The 21144-nt window shown below is 47.1% G+C and overlaps 1 protein-coding gene across 1 annotated transcript in view; it reads left to right on the forward strand.

The window, feature by feature from the left end:
* PRMT8 (protein arginine methyltransferase 8) overlaps window positions 1-21144 on the forward strand; it is a 100680-nt gene that overhangs the window by 77376 nt on the left and 2160 nt on the right. The window contains exons 7-8 of the mRNA XM_059184532.1: window positions 7253-7368; window positions 12887-13037. Of these exons, the coding sequence (XP_059040515.1) occupies window positions 7253-7368; window positions 12887-13037 (267 nt within the window). The remainder of the gene's footprint in view (window positions 1-7252; window positions 7369-12886; window positions 13038-21144) is intronic.

Below are 21144 nucleotides of genomic sequence, written 5' to 3' on the forward strand. Positions count from 1 at the left end.
ACCACAGGTGTCAGAAATGGTGGGTCACTAGGCAGCTCTGCCATTCTAAATCCTGCTTGCATGCTACTTGAATTTATTGGAATGATAGTCACTCTTCTTTACATTAAGTAAAAAATATATTCTTCTTTGTGGTGCTTTTGGGGAAATGGGGTGGGGAGGGATGGAGACTCTGCACATGTGCACATGGGTTGCCAGGGACTCACATCCAAACCTATATTCATACTGCTTTATCAGCTGAGAATTTGTTCTTTTAGGGGGAAAAAAGCCAAACAAACAAAACCCTTTCCAATGTTTTGTCTGGTCTGAAAAGGATGCTTTGTTCTTTTAAATTTAGAGGGTAGCATTTCTCAGTGACACAGGCTAGGTCCTCAAGCTTATTCCAAATGTGTTTTCATCACTTAGAAACAGCCATGTCTCCTCAGCCAGAAGAAAACATGACAAAGGAGCAAAGAACCCCTCACACAGGCAAGCACAGGCATAGTCCAGCCCAAAGCAGGAACTTCACACAGTGCAATGGAGTTAGCAGACTTGGGGTTCCTGTCCCTGCAGTGACCAAACCCTCCTTGGCAAGACCACTGCAGGGGGCCTCACAGACTGAACACCTGGTCAGCGCCTTCTGCCCCGAGAGGCTGAGACTTGATAGTTCGACAAATCGTTGCTCCATTGAGTCACCCAATTGCCATCTAATTCTTGTTAGCACCATTCATGACTCCCCAGTCAGACTGCACCATGGAATGTGTACACTGGTATGTGTGTTCACACTCTTCTGGAAATAGAACATGAGAGCACAAAATTCAGAGTCAGGTTCAGGAGAAGACAGAAGTGGGACAGTTACGCAAAGCTCTGTGCCCTTTGGCTTCAGCCAGTCTGTTGTCATTTCTGACATTTGATGAGCAGTGGGAGGGAGAGCAGCCTATGTTAGATGATCACGCTTCAAAGTCTTCCAGTCTTGGGTTCAAATCCTACCTGGATGACTTGGAAGAAATTTCCTAACTCCTTTGGCCTCACTGGTAATATCACCAATCCTATACACTAGCCATGAGGACCAAGTGAGATAATGTATATGAAAGGATGTGAGAGCTCTTGGAGGTACATGGCATCAGACTGGACCGAGGCATTGAACACATCACTAAGCCCCTTTCTGCTTGTAGCTCTGGTAAGTGAGCCTGACTGCCAAGCTTGTTGGCCTCCAGTGGCTCAGAATCTAGGACAGATGTGCTCTCACGATAGATCGCAGAAACAACTCAATGGTGAGCATTGATCAAATGTATGTATAAATAGGACATATTTTGCCCTGAAGCTTCATTATAATGCTGTTTTTAGAGTTCTGGATGTGCAACTATACAAAATCGTGTTTTGAAGAGAACCTTCAGGTTCATTCTTCATTCTTATGCACAAATATTTATCGAGCCCTGACCCTGGGCACTGCTCTTTAAGGGACTTCCTCATTTCCTAAAAGCCAATGTGCCTAGCCCTTCTTCTTTCTCTGGATTATGTCTAGGCCTCTGTGGCAGACGCACCTTGTAGCAAGGTAGCTGGAGCTGGAGAGGGCTGCATGGACCCTGACAGGTGCAAGAGGGTGGTTGATGCTCCTCACGTGCTGGTCCAGGACTGGAGAACGTGTGATTTAATCTTACGCTGCCCACTGCAATTTTGATAGGTTCTGGGAAAGAAAGAAAAAATTAAATCAGCTTTAAAAAATTTAAATCCTCTTTTCTTGTGAAGTGTTTCCTCTGGAGTCTTCTATCCAAAACCACATACCCACCCCCCAAAACCCCAGACCTAAAAAATAAAAATCAAACATACATTTAAAATTTATTTGAAAAACTGTGAAGCTTTCCATTTAAAAATTTTTTAATGATCTGTTTTTGTTTTTAGTAAAGGAAGCAAGCCTGTTTAGAAATCTGTTTCAAATAAACAGAGATTTTGGTTACTCTGAGTTTTAAACCAAAGTAAAGCATAAAGGATGCTGGTTGCTAAGGGAACAATTGTAAGCAAATTTCAGTTGATTCAAGAACTGGCTAAAAAAGAAAAATCTTAAATTGGGGCAGGAGAATGAGACAAGCCCAGACCCTTTCCTAAAGTAAATTGTTATAAAACAGCTTCCTCCCCGCCCCCTCCTCCTTTCCATGACCTCCCCCTTCCCCCTTCTTTTCCCTCCCCTCTCTCTTCTTCTCTCCTTTTCTTTCTCAACCACATGCAACATGGAAACACAAAAATGAGTGAAACACAGAAGTTGCCCTCATTTTGCTAACCGACTTCTGGAGAACACAGAAAAAGAGAGGCAAATGACTGGCATGTACTAGGCTCACAAAACACATTTTGTTGAGTGAATGAATGAAGAAACAAATGAAGGTGTAAAAATAAGCAGTTGAGGAATGTTCAAGGCACAGTGTTTAAACACAAGAGAGAGAAGCAATCTTTTTTTAAAATTTCTACTATGGAGGAGATTTATAGGATCTTAAAACTGGAAAAAAAAGTGGTAGGTGTTCTATCCAATACATGAACCTGACCTAATACACAAATCTCCAACCTGCTGAAAGTCAGGGGTATGGACATCAGCTTCCTGGCTCACGCAGGAAAAGATGAAAAGGAAGGCCTCCTGTGGTGTCAGTGGTGGCGCAGCCCAGGGTGGGGAGTGCAAAGGCAGGACCGCTTGGGGGGCTCCGTTGTTCTCCATATGATTCTTTCCTACCTTTATCCCTAACACCCAGAGTTCTAGTCTCTGGCTCTCTCCTATTTTAGTTTACTTTTTTAAAAAGATTGTATTTATTTATGTGATAGAGAGAGAGTGAGTGAGAGAGAGAGAGAGAGAGAGCACAAGCTGGGGGTGGGAGGGAGATGCAAAGAGAGAGAGAGGAAACAGACTGTCCACTGAACAAGGAGCCTGCTGCATGACTCGATTCCAGGATCCTGGGATCATGATCTGAGCCAAAGGCAGATGCTTAACCAACTGAGCCATCCTGGTGCCTCTCTCCCCTATTTTATACAAGGAGTTGCCTGTGCCTGAGAGACTAAAATGTATGAAACTATTATAAACACCTTCCCTTTTATCCAGAGGAGAAACTGTAAGAAGTGCCTCGCAGAACTTGCTCTATTTCCTGTTAACCCATCCAGAGGCAGTGCCCTTTACCCTAGTGGAAAAACTGAAACTGTGGGGCCAGGGTGGGGGAGGAGGATGCAGCTCCAGCTCTCTCCAGTGAAACGTCAAGTTGGTTCCCCAGTACTTCATATTTCTTTTTCTGTAACTGCTTTTGAGATTTTTCTCTTCATTTTGATATTCATCATATTGATGCTGACATGTCTACGCTGTATTTTTCTTTGTATTTATCCCGCTTGGGGTCTTGGATCTATAAGTTGATGATTTCATTGATTCAGGAAAATTTTCAGCCATTATCTCTACGAATACTTTTTTCCTGCCTGATTCTCTTTCTCTTCTCCTTCAGGGACTCCAATTACACATATGTTAGATACTTATTGATATTGTCCCATGGATCTTGGGTACTGTATTTTTTCTCTTTCTGTGTATAAGTTTGGATAATCTTTTTTGACCTATTTTGAAGTTATTCACTACTTCCTCTGATATATGCATTCTTTTAATAAGCACATTGAAAGGATTCTTCACCCTGATATTGTGATTTTCTTTTCTTTTCTTTTTTTAAAGGCTTTATTTATTCATTTGACAGAGAGAAACACAGCAAGAGAGGGAACACAAGCAGTGGGAGTGGGAGAGGAAGAGGGAGAAGCAGGCTCCCCACTGAGCTGGGAGCCCGATGCGGGGCTTGATCCTGGGACTCTGGGATCACAACCTGAGCTGAAGGCAGATGCTGAGGCACCCAGACACCCCTGATACTGTGATTTTCATCAAGCATTTCCATTGGCTCATTTTATAATTTCCATCTCACCAGTGAAATTCTCCATCTGTTCATGCATGTTTTTCCATTGGATTCTTTAACTTCTTTATTATAGGTACTTTAAAGTCTCTATTGGATAATTCCAACACCTGGGCTATCTCTAAGTCTGCTTCTATTGATTATATTTTCTTCTGATCATGGCTCATGTTTTTTTAGCTTTTTCATCCATCTTGTAATTTTTTTCTTAATGCTGGGCAATGTCAGTAAAAGAACAGTAGAGACAGATGCACAATAGTTATACCCAGAAAAGAGTATGTGTTTTCTCTGCCAGGCTGTTAGAGTGGGGATTTGAGTCAATTTAGTCTGTCATAATGATAGGTTGGGGCTTGGCTGTTGCTTTAGTTACATTCATTGTGCTACATTGCAGTCCTTTCTGAGAGTTTGTTTTTAATCCATAAACAAAATCACAGATCCTTCTGATGTTATTGTTTAAATTCAAATAAGAAGATTAATAACAATATTTCTTGGCAGCCAATGGCCCTCACTCCACATTCACTCAGTCAATAAGGAAGACAGAGTTGCAACAACAAAAAAAATCTGTTGGATTAGTGTTGTCTCCCATCCCTGCTCCACTTCTACTAAAGGAGCTAGTGGGAAATAAATGGTTAGCAGAAAAAAGAGAAAACAAATGTAATGTCCTGGGCAAACTTTTTCTTGAATAACTAAAGGCAGGGTGGTCTAGCTGGGAAGAAAAACATGAATTAACCTCTGAAAATGTAACTAAAATACTGGGCATTGCAAAGCAGTGTAGAGCATTAAATATTTGGTAATGAATTTCAATTAAAAAAGCATTATCTGTGTGCTTATATTGTGCTAGATACTGGCTATAGGTGTTGAGGATATAGAAGAAGTAATCCTATAGTTGGGAATAGTTAGGAAAGGCTTCACAAAAGCAGGGGATATTAAGCTCATCATTTCTTGACTTTAAGGGAATTTTCTTTCTTTCTATCTTTCTTTTACAAAGAGAGAGAGTGTGAGAAAGAGAGCATGTGTATGTGGTAGGAAGAGGACCGGAAGGGGAGAGAGGGGGGGGATCTCAAGTAGACGCCCTACTGAGCACAGAGCCTGATATAGGGCTAATCTCATGACCCTGAGATTATGACCTGGGTTGAAATCAAGAGTCGGACTATTGACTGACTGAGTCACCCAGGCGCCCCTACTTATATAGATCTGTAAAATTCCACCTTCCTGGATCCCAAATCTGGAGATTCTGATTCAGGAGGTCTGGTATGGGCCCAGGAATTTGTATTTTTAAAAAAGCATTCCAGATGATTCTGGAGCACAGAACCACTGAACCCAACTCCTTACTTTACATGCAAGCCTGGAGAAGAGGCTTGATCTGTCCACAGTAACACAGCTCAGATGGTGACAAAGCCAGAGCTCAAATCACATAATGATAACAACCACTGTGTATCAGCTGCTCTATGTTCCAGGCATCTCCTTACATAGTCTACTTATATTATCACATTTAACCCTCATGACAACCTAATAGAGTAGCTGTGGTTATCATCATCTCTATTTTAAAGAAGAGACCAACTCTTTGAGAGCTAAATTTTTGCTAATATTACATAACAAATAAATGGCAGAGCCCAGAGTTGAAGTGTGAAGTCCAGGTCTTTAAACATCATGCACATAGACTCTCTTCTATATTTGCCCAACACGTGCCCTGAGCTTCAACTTAAGGCAGGGCTGAGAGAGAGAAGGAGCAGGAACATGGCAGCAGCAGGTGTCTTAAGGAAAGATTTTAAATGAAGACAGTGTATTTAGTGTATATATTTTATCCAGGGACTTCTAGACTCTAGAAGGGGGTCTTCCCTGAAACACGTCCCATTGCCAACTGAGCAGCTTCCTTCTCCAAACGTAGGTTTCAACTGGGAATTTGGCACCAACCTCATGTGATTTAATGGATATGACTGGCATCTTATCCTCAAGCCAGAATTTCGCAAGTGCTCACCCTCTGGGAGATGATTATTTTCTCTGCCTCTTCTCCCCGAGGAAGGTCTTTGTGTGCTTTAGAAAGGAGTCAAAGAAGCACAGCTTTCACTGACTGTTCCAACCTCCTTCCTCACACACCCCCTCTCTTAAACATACAGAAACATAGTTCCCGAAGGTACTGTTTGCTTGATGTAAATTTTAAAAGGAAATTTAATCCTATAAGATTTTAGAGAAAAGCATCTCTCCTTCGATGCATTTCTAGACCCATCTGCATAAACAGACAAATGAGATTCAGCTGCTCAGTAACTAAAGCTGCTGCTTAGGCCACACCCTCTGCAGTACTGGGAGAGGAAATTGCGTTCCTGGTTGCTGCCACAACTGGGTCAGTGCAGCTGAAGGATCAGGGGACAAGCTGGAGTGAGCCCTAGCTCCTCCATCTCCCTAATGCAGGATCTGGACCCAGATATTGTATGTGGGCCAGATGCCAACTTCCCCCAACCTATTTCATTGACTGTCAATGGAAGTATCCCCTGGAGGTTGCTGGATAGATTAAATGAAGAGTCTGGCTTGAGCTAGGTGGTCATCAATCGTAGCAATGATTGCCACCAATTAAGGATGGTCTTAGGCCATCAGATGTGCATTCCTTCACTCACCACCCTTGCATCCTACATCTTTCTCCCTCTCAGAGCATCTTATGAGCAGCTGTAAGGGGCCAATGAGCACCACTGGGTTGGTTGTGCACTACCTGGGGGATATTTCTTATGGGATGGATTCTTAGTGAGTACATCATGGCATGTGAGAAAGACAGACTCATGACCCAACCTCCCCCCTCATTTTCCAGTTGAGAAAACAGAGGTTCAGAGAGGTTAGGGAATTAGCACAAGGGCCTAGTCAGTAAGTGCTGGTGCTGGGATTCAAACTAGTCTATATCATTTTAAGAGCCCATGTGTCTCTTTGCTTTGTTGAAGATTCAGTGGGTGGAGACAGGAGAAGGGAGAGAGATGGATCTTCTAAGTGTGCAGAATGGCTGAGCAAAGGCACCAAGATAGAAATGTGGGTGCCAGATAAGAGTTTGTAGGTGATGCTGCTGGCTCAGAGAGAGGGAAAATAGATGAGGAAGAGGCAGGCAACCTGGATTCCAGTCTTGATCCTGTGGCATTCTAGCTGTGTGACCTTAGAGAAGTTTTTCAGCCTCTCTGAGTTTTAGTTTTCCTAACCATCAAGTGGGATCTGTACATCCTGCCAAGCTCTCCACTCGATGAGCAATTCTTCTATTCTGATTTCAGGGGAACATGGGCTGCCCCTTCCCCTCCCTTGGGGATACTGTGCTCTACACTCGGGAAGGCTGGGAAGACTTCCGGGGGTCCTGCTGCTGGCCCTCATGGCTCACTCTGTTTTCGCAGGGTGGGAGAATGTCTATGGCTTTGATATGACCTGTATCCGAGATGTTGCCATGAAGGAGCCCCTGGTGGACATCGTGGATCCAAAGCAAGTGGTGACCAATGCCTGTTTAATAAAGGTCTGTAGACTCCTCCTGCTCGGGCCCAAGCATGCTGGCAACCCAGCTGTGCCACCCTGGAAAGCCATGGGCCTGGAGTACCCCGGCCTGGCGAGGCAAGGCCAACTTGGCCAGATCCCCTGGCACCCCAAGGTGACTGCCCGTCAAAAGAAGATGCTCGCACAAGGCAGAGCCACAGAGAGAGCCACTGGACTCCACGGGGGCACAGCTGAAGGGAGGGAGTCGGGTCACATCCCTTGGTGATTCAGGGGGAAGGGCCTGGGGGAGGGGGTATCAGTGGAAAGGCAGGAGGGTATGCTCAGGTTTGGGCAAGCTCCTCCATTCAGAGGTGGATGGCCCTCTTGGGGAAGCAATCCAATCCCTCCAACGGCTCTGTAATTGGCATTATACTCCCCCCTCCAAGGGCACATCTGACCTGGCCAGACAGAGCTCCTCAACCCCCTTCCCAAGAGTGGTCTTGTTTGCACATGCTCTAACAGCTTTCTTGACAAGACGTTCTTCTGTGCAAATGAAGAACAGCTGGCCATCATCCTTGGCACAATGATCCCCCGAATATTCTTATTAATAAATATTCAAACGTATCAAATTTGATAGAGTGAAAACAAAAGCTCCCCTTGACCTTCCCTCCCTCTCAACCCCACACACGCTTTTCCTGGAGGTAACACTGTTCACATGTTGGCTTGCTCTTTCCAGCCCTTTCCTGCGAATTTACATCTATAGACACAAATATATTATGCTAAACCATACTTGGTCTTTTAAAATCTGGAAAGACATCACTTTCATATGGTTGAAGCTAACTTTTTAATGTAAAAATCTGGGTTCATTCTCTAAGTGTTCATTGGCCCACCCAGCCGCCATCTTAATGAAACAGACTTGCAGACACTGGTCCTGGATGTGTCACTTCTTTGTGGGGAGTATTGGGCTGGAGCCCGGCAGCATCTGCAGTGGATAAAGGGGAAGAGTCCAGTTCCCCTGGGGATGAGGTTCCTGAAGTTCTGATGTAAACTGCTGCTCTGCCAGGTTCACAGCTGTCCTTTGTCGGTGGGCACAGTCCTCCTAAGAAGAAACTCAACTCTTGGTCCCTAGTGTCCCTGTGGCATTTAGAAGGGACCTCCGAGGACTAATAAAACCAGCTGAGCCTCACATAGCTCATCAGTTGATGCCTCTTTCTTATGACATTCTGCCTAAGAGGTATAGCTGGAAGTCTATGTCTTCGGCTCTCTGTTGACAGGGTTCTCACTACTTCTTAACTCAGCCCGTTCCAAGTCCAGGCAGGATCAACGGCAAGCAAATGTGTCCTTTAAGTTTTTCTCCTACCAGCCTATGGTCCCTAAAGCCTCTCCCTCTCCCTTCCCCAAACAAGAAACAGGGAAGTAGACCCCCAAACTGGTGCAACTGAATTTGCCCAAATGACATGGGGCAGTTTTATGGAACTGTTAGGCATCTGTGCACCACGGCCTTGGCCGAAGGCATGACTGTTTCAATGTGCAGGGGCCCCAGGGAGCTTTCCACCTTTGATGGTAGGCGTGGCCACTGTGCTTGCCTGGGTCTACTGCAGGTTGCGTGGTGGGCTGGCCTGCTTCTCCCCCACCACAAGGCCACTCTGGCCTACCCACTCCCACCAAGGTTTTTTCCCTTGGTTATACCTGAGTGCAGCCAGGGGCAATGCAACAGCACTTGGGGAAGGGGACGCAGATGGATGGGAACTCAAAGCTGAGGTCCTGCTCCCCCCCTTTGCCCACACCCCTTCTTTCTCTCTTCCCCGGGAAGGGTAAGGACTGTCTGTGCATGCTTCTATAACCAGGAGAGCCCGTCCATCAGCTTGCCTGCGGATGTGCTAAGCAACATTTTGCCAAGCCTGTTGGGAAAACACTTGCCCTTCTTCACACACTTAATTGCTACTTTCGTCGCTATTAACGTTGCAAAGTGTGACACTTTATTATAATTAAGACTCTGTTTTGACCAGACTTCTGCTCTGAGACACATCCATTTGTAACGTTATTTAGTGGTGGGGATAATGGAGGCCAGGGCTTTTCTGAGCAGTTGATGTTTCCAGAACCCTCCGCTTCCTGGGGCTTCCCTGAGGCCGAGTCGGCGGGGGTGGGGTGGGTGGGGTGCCCTCTGCGGTGTCAGAGACGCTGTTGGAGCAGGAAGACAAAAATCCTTCCAGTGCAGGGCTCTGGGCCCTAGGGAGCCACAGTAAAGGGTTTGGCTTTGTAGGCTTTGGGTCTGACAGGAGGGTGGGCGTGAGCTTTGAGGGCCTCTGTGTCTCCGAAGCCCAGCCACAGCGGGCCGCCTTCGCAGATGGCTCTACCCCTATTGCCAAAAATCAACCGCCTCCACTGTCACCATTTTATGTCATGTCATGTCATGTCATTTTAGTGAGCTCTATGCCCAGTGTGGGGCTCGAACTCACAACCCAAGAGTTGCACGCTCTACTGACTGAGCCAGCTGGGCACCCCTCCATTGTCACCATTCTAATGTATAGCTTCATCACGTCTGTCTCGAAACCTTTTGCTCCTTTGGGGACCCCTATTAAGATGCAAATGTCTGTAGGACGCAGTGAACCCTGTCAGCTAACAGAGGAGTCGATAGCTGACAGTGGTTGATACACACGTCTGGGAGCAGGACTCTAGGGAGGTGGCACTCCTGATTCAGGGGGATGGTGTGTGTGTGAGCGCATGCCCTGAATGTTGTGAAGAAGTGAGGGGGCTGCCCAGAGAAAGGAGCCATGTCCAGATGTGTCCCAGAGCCTACCTTTGGGGCTCACTGTCTGTGTTCAGGCCAACAGGTCCACAATCTGTAGGTAAGCCATATGGAGTCATGTAAGGTTTTGGATTCAGAGAGCAGTGCAGTCTGAATGGATCTGAGGGATTAGGGGGTTGGTTTGGAGAAGAGGCCTGGGGCTGGGGGAAGGAGCTCTGTCGAGCAGGGAAGCCAGTAGGGAGAAGACCGAGGACTGTCAAGTGCTAGGTTACACAGCGGGAATACACAGACCCATCACGGGCAGTCTCTGCCCTGAACTCCAGTCTGATGTGGGTGGGGGCAGGGAGCAGGCTGCTGAGACAAGCCAGATGTACCGTGGAAAGATCAGGTGAGGCTGAAAGCAGAGGGACCAAGAGAAAAAGAAAATGAGGACCTTGGAAAGAGCCTGGAGCCTGGTCGTCTGGCCCTGGCGAAGAAGGAGATGGTAGTCGGTGAGTGTGGGCACCAGAAGCCTTGTGGGCTATGCCGATGCCATTAACATATATGGTTAACCACATCTGCCTCTGGGTTGTAGACCTGAAGGAACCATGGGCAGCCTGTGGCCAGAGGGCTAACGAACGACATATACGCTGGCAGGTGCCATGAACCAAACGTAGCAGGATGTCATAGAATGGAGGACCCTACATTCAGTGTCCAGGACAAAAGGAAAAAGGAGCATGAGTGAGAATGTGGTGAAGGGAGGGCTTGGCTGACTTTGTGCTGTCTGAGCCAGCAGTGTGCTTTTTGAGATCAGAAGCTGCTGCTAGAAGTATGTCCCAAACAAGGAGGGTGGTGGAGTCAGAAATCATGACTTATGAGAAGTGAATGAGAAAACAGACAGTTTATGTTGGAGAAGAAAAGGTTTAGGGGGCCCCTGTGAGGTGGAAGAGGCATTAGCCCTGGGTGGAAGTTACAGAGACTAGTGGGTACTCTCCTCACTCATTTTGAAGAGGGAGCTGTCCATTGGAGATGTTAGGAGATGGAATCAGCTGCCTGACAGGTAGTGAGCACATCAATCCCACAAAGGTGTTCAAGCCAGCACCAGATGGCCACTCACTCCCCAGGGAGCCTACCAAAGGGGCTCTTGCACTGATGGTTTTCTAATCCCATCAAATTCTGCATGCTTGACCCATGGCTTCCCATTCCCCTGATTCTTGTTTCCCATCCTTGGTTCTAGAAGCACAGTAAACTTGCATCTGAGGTGACATCACCAAGAGGCTCCCCATTTCCCTACATCTGCACTTCTACCCTGTTCCCAACCAACACATCAGATCTGCAGCTTCCCCGGGAAGACATGATGGCTCCACACTAGAACAGGGCTCTGATCAGACTTGCCTCCTTGACCAAACTTCTTCCTCTGTCTCTTTCAAGTCCTTGGAATGCTTTGCGTCTGCTCTTCCTTTATTTGTTCTAGAAATATGCAGAGATAAAAGCCATTTCTGTTACATCATTCTGTGTCTTCCCTGCTCTAGTTTCCCCACCTTCAGACCCTTCTCCTAATTATCCCCAACACATTCCATCATCCGGGTCTCAGGAGAACCCCCTTGGAACCAGTCCAAGCACAAGAGTTTCTGTCTGGTTCTTACAGTCTTCCTTCCTTACAGTCTGGTTCTTACAGACCTCTGTCCTTGCTACACAAACCCAGCTATGGGAAGCTTCCTTAGACCTCACGGAAAGCTGTCTGGATGCCTCTAAGGCTCTTGGAAGGTTTGCCCTGTCTCACCAGAGCCAGCAAACAGCAGGTCAGCATCCTTCACACAGAAAAGAACAGCACATTGCAAACTGTCTTTCATTATACTTGCTCCCCACGCAACATTGATTTTCAGCTACTTCCCAACTGAAATTGTTAAAATTATTAGTCCTTTGTGTTTTCCATTCCCCAGTCAGAACTGAAAAATTCTTACTTATTTCTCTCCCTTTTTTCTTTCTTCCTTTCTCTTTTTCCCCCTTCATCTCCTTTCCCTCCACCTCTCTCCCTCTCCCCTCCCCTCTCTTCCTTCCTTCCTTCCTTTTCTCTCTCCTTCTTTCCTTCTTCTCTTTTTCTCTTTCTGTCTCTCCTCCCTCCCTCCCCCTTCCCCCCCTCTTTCTTTCATCCAGGCTTGGTGTAGATGGTCGGCAGAACTTTCCTCAGTTCAGCCTGTGACTGTAGTTGGGCTCCTACCTTCACTCCCAAGATAATACTAAGTGTCTCCTGTTGCTCAGAACTTGAATATCAAAAAATGGGGAAATGACTAATCTGGTTCACCCAAATCCCTGGGAGGGCCTGGAAAAGCACCAATCAATCTCTGTGTTGATCCCAGAGGTCTGAGCTGCCATCCCCACCCCACCCCCACTCAGAATTTGTATCCAGGGGATGCTAATGCCCTTCATTTGGGGCCGCACTCTGAGAACCTCTAGATGAGGGAGCGATGCTGAGCTAGACTGCTCTGAGGCCACTCAGTTAGGTTCGGGAAAGCTCTGTCTCATTCATCCCCCTCTCCCCTCTCCTTCCCTCTCCTCCCCTCCCATTCCCAGAAGGCTGACCTTCCTTATTCTGTTCCCCTCACATTCAAATGTGTTTGCACCATTTCCTGAGCATACCCCACCGTAGAAAGGATGGAGGGGGTCACTGGGAGGGCGGTGGGTGGACTGGGGAGCCACCCCGAGGGTAATGATCCCCCCGACCCCGGGAGAGTCTACTGTGGGCGGTCTTCCGAGGGAAAGAAGCTGCTGACCAGGACCCAGACCTGGTGGCGGCGCTAAGTGTTGGCATTCTCTTTCCTCCGGGCTGCAGGAAGTGGACATTTATACGGTGAAGACGGAAGAGCTGTCGTTCACATCTGCCTTCTGCCTGCAGATACAGCGAAATGACTACGTCCACGCCCTGGTCACCTATTTTAATATTGAATTTACCAAGTGCCACAAGAAAATGGGGTTTTCCACAGGTGAGCCTTTTGTGGGCACTCACTCCAGACCCTCCTCTGCCTCCATGTGGAGGCTTTGCAGAAGTAGCAGAGGCTGGCCTTGTCGTGGGGGCAGGACCTGGGGCCAGAGCGGGGGGCCCTTGCTTGGCATCTCGTAAGCCTTCTCCAGCACTTCCCCAGGCTTTTGGCTGCCAAAGGAGAAGGTAGATGGTAGTGAGTATGGTAAGACCAGAGCCGAGAGTGCGTGTTGGGCAAGGAGAGGCAGAGACGGACGGACCCATTTTGAAGGCACATTTGTTCACTGAACATCTACTAAGCATATTCCGTGCAAGGGGCAAGGATACAGAGTGGAGTAAGGTTTCCCTGTCTTCACTGCCTCGCCCTCCCACAGGATTCAACGGGTCTCCCTAGGCTGCAGACCTAGGAAGACCATGTCTCCCTGTCTCCTTCCTCTTTGCTGCTTCTCCCCCAATCCTTCCTTCATCAAGCTCCTGACACTGTTCCCCAAAGACCATCTGTGCTCTCCCCTCGGCCCAGCTTCAGAGGTGTTTCATTTCCTGCAGCAGATGAGCCCAAATTTCTTAGCCTGGTAAATGGGGGTTCCATGTCCCAGCCCTAGCCCACTTCTGTCACCTCATTTCTCACTGCCCCTCCTTCCTCCCTTGTCCCTTCACTGCACACACAGCCCAGTCACACTGAGCACCTTGCAGTCCCCGAGCTTAGCAAGGCTTCTTAAGTCTCTAGGCCATGGTCTCTGCCCATGCCAACCCCTGTTCTAGGTGTGTCATAGGGACAGGAAGATCTTGTCAGAGACTCTTGTCATCTCCTTCCTCCCATATTTGTCTGGTAGGGCTGCCATAACGAAGTACTACAGACTGGTGGCTTAAACTACAGACATTTATTTCTCACAGTTCTGAAAGTTCAAGGTGGGCAGGTTTGGTCTCTCCTGAGACTCTCTCCTTGGTCTGCAGGTGGCCTCCTCTTCTCTGCATCCTCACAAGGCCTTTCCTCTGCTGCTGCCCTCATCCCCTCTTTCTAGAAGGACACCAGTCATACTGGATTAGGGCCCACCCAAAGGTCTTATTTTAATAGTCTCTTTAAAGGCCCTATCTCCAAATACAGTCATATTCTGAGGGACAGGGGCTTAGGGCCACAGCTCATGAATTGTGGGGGACACAGTTTGGCCCCAAACACCTCCTCCATCCCACCCCTCGTCTGGCCAACTCCAGCACAGGTCTCATCTCCCACCTCAGCTGTTAATGGATGCCCTCCTCCACTCCTGGTCAAGGTTAGGCATCCTCCTTGGGGTTCCCTAATATCCTGTGCTCATGTCAGTCAGTCATGGAGCTGTAAAAAAAAAAAAAAAAAAAAAAAAAAAAAAAAAAAAAAAAAAGTAAAAAATCAAGGAAAAAGTTCTTTTTCCATTGCATCTCAACTCTGGCTCAGAGACATATGTTAATGATTTCTTTTGTATCCTTCCCAAACATTTCAGTGGAGAAGCACATGCATACCTATATACACCTTTGTATTTTTGGCTTTTCATTTGAAATACTTCTCATATAAAGTTGCAAAAAATAGTACATAGAGTTCTGTGAACCCTTTGGTGGCATCTTAGGTAAGTACAGTAGCACATCCCAACTACACCTTTTTTATGAGACTGACGCGCTACCTACTGCGCTAACGAGGCACCTTCAACTACACCTTTTTAAAAACACCGGTTGGTTCATATGAAACGCACAGCCCTCTGCCTCCTTGTCTTTATTTAACAATATACCCTGGAGAGCCCTGCACAGCCTCACAGGTGTAGCTAGTATTTTTTTTTTTTTTGAGACAACTACATGGGATTCCTGAGCCAGATGTACCATTGTTTAGTCAGTATTTTCACTCACTTTACTTAATTCTCAGTCTCCCTGTGGGCTGGGGTCACATCTCCTGAGTCTCTGTCCTGTTGCCATCTGGAGGAGTGCTTGGCTCCCAGTAGGTCCTAAACACATTTCTGTCCAACGAGTCTATCAAGATCCGAGTCCTGCCCTTGGGAAGATGTTCCTATTGATCACGCCTGCGAAATCCTCCCGGGAGGTGGGAGCACATCGTCGGGGGCGAGGGAGCTTGCATGTGGCAGGGGTGAGTGGGTTCTACAAGAATCTGAGGATATGATTATTCACTTTTTGGAGCCTTGATGACAGTGATCCTCTTTTACTTGTGGACAGAGGGGCAAAAGACTTCTCTAACCCCTCCTATAAGGGTTTTTTCCAGAACTGGTGTCTCTTGACCACCAAGACCACAATCTGCTGGCCCCCACAATCTAGAGCAGGGCTGGTACCCCCCATCTTGGGGAAAAGCGGAGACCCCCCCAATTTGGGTCAGTTTCAGCTACTGCCCTTCTTAGAGGGGCAGCAGATGAGATGGCCTTCCTGGTAGTCAGGAGGAGGAAGGGAGGTTTTACCTGGCCCTTGAAGGGTGGGTGAGACTCAGCCTCCCTCACAGTAATGGGGCAGTATGGTAACAGTGGGAGGGCTGAGCAGGAGCCTGCTTGAGGACCGTGCTGTGACTAGAAGCTGGGAATGGAGCCATCGCACCTGGGCCTGCCTCTACTCTCTCCAGGATGATGCCTCTCCTGGGGCCTGCCCTGCTGTAGGCGACGAGGAAGGGTCCTAGGGGTGCTCTGGAAAAAGTTCTTCTTGTAAAACCTAGGATCTAGCCCTATAGCTCGCAGCCCATCGCTCCCCCTTATCCCTTCCCTGAGTTTATTTCCATTTCTTGAGGTCAAGCAGATAGCCTGCTGGACCCCTGTCCAGAGATGGCTCTGTGGTGGCAGGGACAACACTCCTGATGCCCCCATATGAAGGAGGATTGTTTAATCTCAAATTCAGAATCAAAGAGGTCAGCCCTGGGCGGAGGGATGGTGAGGATTTGCTCCCAGCATTCAAGTCTCCATCGAACCCACTGGTGCTGTTTCACCTTATTTTGTGGTCACAGCCCCACTGTAGTTCCTCACAGGTCCAGGGGAGAGAGATGATGAGGACTGTGTTTCCTAGGCTCAAAGACTAGGGGTATAGACCAAGGTCTGAGCTCACTCATCTGTCTTTTTGCAACTATGATGTTATGTAGACTCCTCTTTGCACAGAACCCCAGAAACTTAGGTCTGAAAAGTCACCCAGACAGAGGTCCTACAGCCTTCTGTTCTCCATGCCTTGGTACAGAGATTCTCAAAGTGTGGTCTGTGGCTGGCAGCATCAGCATCACCTGGAAACTTGTTAGAAATGCAAATTCTCAAGACTTACCCCAGATCTTCTGAGTCAGACACTCTGGAGTGGGACCCTCCAGGTGACTGCGATACACAGATCAGTCTGAGAACTACTGCTCCTGTTCATGACTGCTTGAACAAGATGATGGTCAATGCCTTTCTGGAAAGATAATTCCATATCCTTACTATGATACGCCGTTTTTTCTCCTCAAGGTCTTTGCCTTCTGGCTGTTGTAGGTCCCTCTCGCTGCAGCATCCCCATATGGTTAGAGATCAGAGGAAATAATTTGCTTATCTGCTTCCTCAGCCACCTGGGAAGGGTGACCACGAGGGGTTTTGCTTCCAACACGTGGCATACATTTTTACCAGGTAGTGTGGGTTTGGTGGTGGGCTTTTCAGACTCTCTGCACTCTGACCACCCAGAAAAGAGGATTTACTTTTTGTTTTTGAGGACCTCAGATGCACAGAATTAGATTAATCCTAATTCCTGGTTCATAACATCGTTGGGCCAGGCACTGTTCACTTTTTGCTAGCTTATTTATTAATATAATGAACACCTGTGAACTCACCACTAACTCAGTAACTAGAATGTAAATAGTATTATTAACTAGAATGCAATAGTAACTAGAAAGAAATGTATTACTGTTATTAGAATGTAAATGCATTAGTTAATATCAAGAAATGAACTATTACTACTAATTAGAATATAAATATTAACCTGAATTACATTATTAATGGATATAATGATGCTATTTATAATGAATAAGTAAGTTAATTCACAGCCACATAATTAATCCCTGTGAGCTCGCCACATAACGAAATGGATGCTCCGTCCCATCCCATCACCCCCCTATATTGCCTCTAGATGAACATTACTCTGAATAATTTTGTACTCTTTATCCCCTTGCTATTTTAAAAGAAAGTTTGATCACATCTACGTGTATGTCAGAACACTGTATTGTTTGGTCTCAGCTATTTTCAAAATTCATGCAGAGTGTAGCCTGCAGTATGGGCCACCTTCCCATCAATTATCTGCGGAGCTTTCAGTCTCAGCCCAGCCACAGCTGGCTCCGGGGGGCCCACTCGAGAACACATCACGTGGTGTGCAGCTTGAAAACAATCCTTGTTAATGGCTCTGGCGTCTCCTCTCTGCAGCTCCAGGCAGAAGCTGTTGCAAATGGGCACAGGAGCCCAGGGTTCCAGGCTGTGCCCGCCAGCGGGCATGGCTGCCCCCCCCATCCTCAGCGGGTGGGGGCAGGATGTGGGAACTGGGACCATTGGGACAGTTGGAGAGGGTGGAGGGGCAGTTGCTTGAGTAGAAAGCAGGCCTGGGTTGAAGTCTTTGTTTTTCCAGGAGTTCGCCAGGTAGGATGGCCAGATACAGGAGATGGACCTTGATTAGGTTACATTCGGGGACTCTGGCTTGTTATCTGTGAGATGATGTGGCTGGACTGCGATGCTCAGCAACCCCTTCCAGCTTTGCCATCCAGTGACCAGGAGTCAATGCAGCAGGTCAAAGAAACTTCTTGGTGCATAGTCTTTCATTCTCCAAAAAGCTTCTGATCCTCTAGGAACTATATTACAAATTGATAGCTAGAAAATATTCTAAATTTCAGGAAAAGCTACCAGGCACTTGGACACTGGGAAGTAAAACGGGAAGCAAGATTCCACTCCCTTTCTGAAAGCACTGGGAAAAGAATTCTTGGGAGGGGCCCTTGCCATTCGTTCCCCCCAACCCCCTGAGCTCTACTGTCCTTGTCCTTGGTCATGAGGATGACCCAGTGGCCTGAGTGCCTTCTCACTGAGGCTGCAGGATGTGAAGAGGAGGCAAGGCTGTACAGGTTGCTGTTTCCCATATTTAGGACCATAGCTGGCACATGAAAAGCATCCTGAATTGATGTCTGTTGAGTGGAGTGCCTGCTGGGGACAGTACTGGTCACACTCACTTCAAAATATAGAACAAAAGCTGTTCACAATCCAGAGCCCAGAGAGACTGGGAAGGGGAGGGAGAAAAGGGGAGGTTGGCGTGTGGGGTCAGGGTATTAAGAGTATAAAGATATCTTCATAACAGGGAAAACTGAAAATCAGATGCATGACTTTGAAGGTTACAGTTGGGGCAGGGGAGGGAGGGAGGGCCTTATTCCCTGATGAGAACTCTAGATGTCACCCACAGCCCTGTGCACGCTCATCCTTGCACCTGCCACCATTCTAGATGCTTCCCTAGGACATTCTGCACTACTAGAAGGAGGCAGCGTATCTTTGCAGGTCAGCACCATAGATCATGGATAAGCAAAATGATATCTACCACTTCCCATAGTGATGATATCAGAATTATATCATAATGGCTTATTATATTATAATGGCTTAGTAATACCCTCACGTTGGCTTAGTGTGTTGTACAGTGACCATATAATTTATCTTTCAATTAAGGACACTTTCATAGTGAAAGGGAGAACTCTTCATAGTTAAGCCACAAAAACAAGTAACCTGGAGCTGTCTCTGGTCACCCTTTGGATCCCCTTTTCCCTTGTCATCCCATCTAATCCTCAAGGGATTATAAATATCATGCCCCATATTCTATAGATGTAGAACATGAGTGCGAGGGTCATAATGCAAACACATGGCAATGGGGAGGCAGGAAACTGGGCCTGCTGTTGCCTCATTAAATGTCCTTTCCACTCTTGCCCATCCAGAGATGTTACTAGACGCAAAGACTGGGTTCACAGCATGATTTCAGCCATGCTGTGTGTCTACAACACCCGGGGGGAGATATTTAAGTCTTGGCAAGTCTGCCCCCTTCACGTCCCCCCAGAATGACCAAATTCAAGTTTCTAAGAGTAGAGTTGAGACATCTGAGTAATCAGTTTCTCTTGGGCATCTTGATGGAGAATTAGTGTTTTTGAAACCTGGTTTAGATAATTAGTCCACAACCAATGGACCCATCACAGAAATGAAATGTTTGGGGAGGTTCTCAAACTTCTGATGTTGATGTCAAGGGGAAAAAAAAAATCACTTTCCTCCAACCCAAGCCTGGGATACATTTGGACAATCATCAGACACACCTAGGCTTGACGGCTGCCAACCCTGAGCCAGTGAAATCCCTGGGACTCTCCTAAGGCATCCGATTAGGTGACAGAAGGAAGCTGCTTGAATCTCCTTGCCTGAAGGTCTTTAAGAACAGGAGAGACACCTGTCTGAGCTGGTGTAGGAGGAAGTGGGGGCGAGAGTGCTGTCAGTCATAAACTGCCATTCTCCACACACACCAGAGACTGTCTTTTGACAATTTATTTAGATGTAGTTGGTAGGGAAGGTGCTGGAATGGATGGACATTTTCCGTAGATAGCAGTATGGCTTAGAGGCCACAAAGGCTGGTATGTTTGGGGATCTAGGGTCTAGAGGCACAGACTGCATATTCATGATCCTCCTTTGATTGTTTCTAAGTGCTCAGGGCAGGGTGCTTTTCCCCCACCATGACCTTGAGTTTGCATTGATTTCCCAAATGCACACACTGAAGGTTACACAAGTCTTTAACCAAACCACTGACATTTGATCAAGCCAGATTATTGCAAAGGGTGAAGAAAGACAGACCCTTCACCACCATTTAAATAGGTCTTGGGGTTTGTAAGATCTCAGAAGTGACCTGGTCTGACTCAGCGCTTGATAAATCCCGTTAGTGGTTGTTGTAGGCACACCTCAAGACTGGACTTTGGGTAGCTCAGATGATTGCAGAACAGCCCTAATTTTTCCCGATGGATTAAAAATTTGCATACTAGCTATTCCAGTGACTAGCCTTTGTTCTGCCTCCAATGCCGTATATAAGGCCATGTATGAGACTATCCATATGATGGCTTTTGAAAGGCGCTTATTATATTCTCCCAAGTCTTCTCATCTTTAGCTCTGGTCCTAAGCAAAGAGAAAATCAGTATCAAGGAGTCCTGCATCCAGGTGGGGGAAGGTAAGACCCTAACAGGCCAAGAAGAACTTACTATAACGGGTTCCTCGACTACCTATAGTTTTCAAAGCCTCCACTGGAATTGAGCATCTATAGTACCTTGAAGCATAACAAACTTATTTGGGTTTTTGCCCTCACTCACTTATTCAGTACTTATAGATCTAGCAAGTATAGGTGCCAAGGATATCACAGTAAAGAAGCCTGGCCTGGCACCTGTCCTCATAGACACTGTAGTCTTATGGAGGAAGCAAACAGCTGAGGAAAGACAAAGGCCTTTGCACTGCAGTGTGACAGGCTCTGTGGTCACAGAAGCTCAGGGTGGGCCCTGGGCAAGGCTTCCCAGAGGAAGTGACCCTGATGGTTGAGGGAGAGCCTGCTGAGGCGCTGAGGAAAATGGCCCATACACAGGACCCCTCATTTGGCTCTTCAGCATGTAGTGTGTCGAGGGAGAGGCTAGATTGGATTCAATGGCTAATACAGGGAAGGCCCCAGCATTGGTCTGGCTTTGGATCCTGCAGGAGGCATGAGCTGTGTACCAGTGGTGGGTCTGTGGGATGAGAATTATCCCACATTTCCTTTTTTTAAAGATTGATTTATTTATTTGAGGAGGAGAGGGGCAGAGGGAGAAGGAGGGAGAGAATCTCAAGCAGACTCCCTACTGAGCATGGGATCTGACATGGGGCTCAATCTCATGATCCTGAGATCATGATGTGAGCTAAACTCACCTTGGTTGGTTAGTTGGCACCCCATCCCTTTTCTTTTTGATCCAGTTAGGAGGACACTGCTGAAACCCCACAGCAGGCTTGGGCCAAGGAGACTAGGTTTAGTTCTGGGGCAGAGAAGTGGCAAGGAAAGCTGTGTATAGGACGGGCTGTCGGTGGGATATGGGTTTAGCTATGGAATTTGCATACATGATGTCACTTAAAGGG

The sequence above is a fragment of the Mustela lutreola genome, chromosome 8 (assembly GCF_030435805.1).
Source record: "Mustela lutreola isolate mMusLut2 chromosome 8, mMusLut2.pri, whole genome shotgun sequence".
Classification (NCBI taxonomy): Eukaryota; Metazoa; Chordata; class Mammalia; order Carnivora; family Mustelidae; genus Mustela; species Mustela lutreola.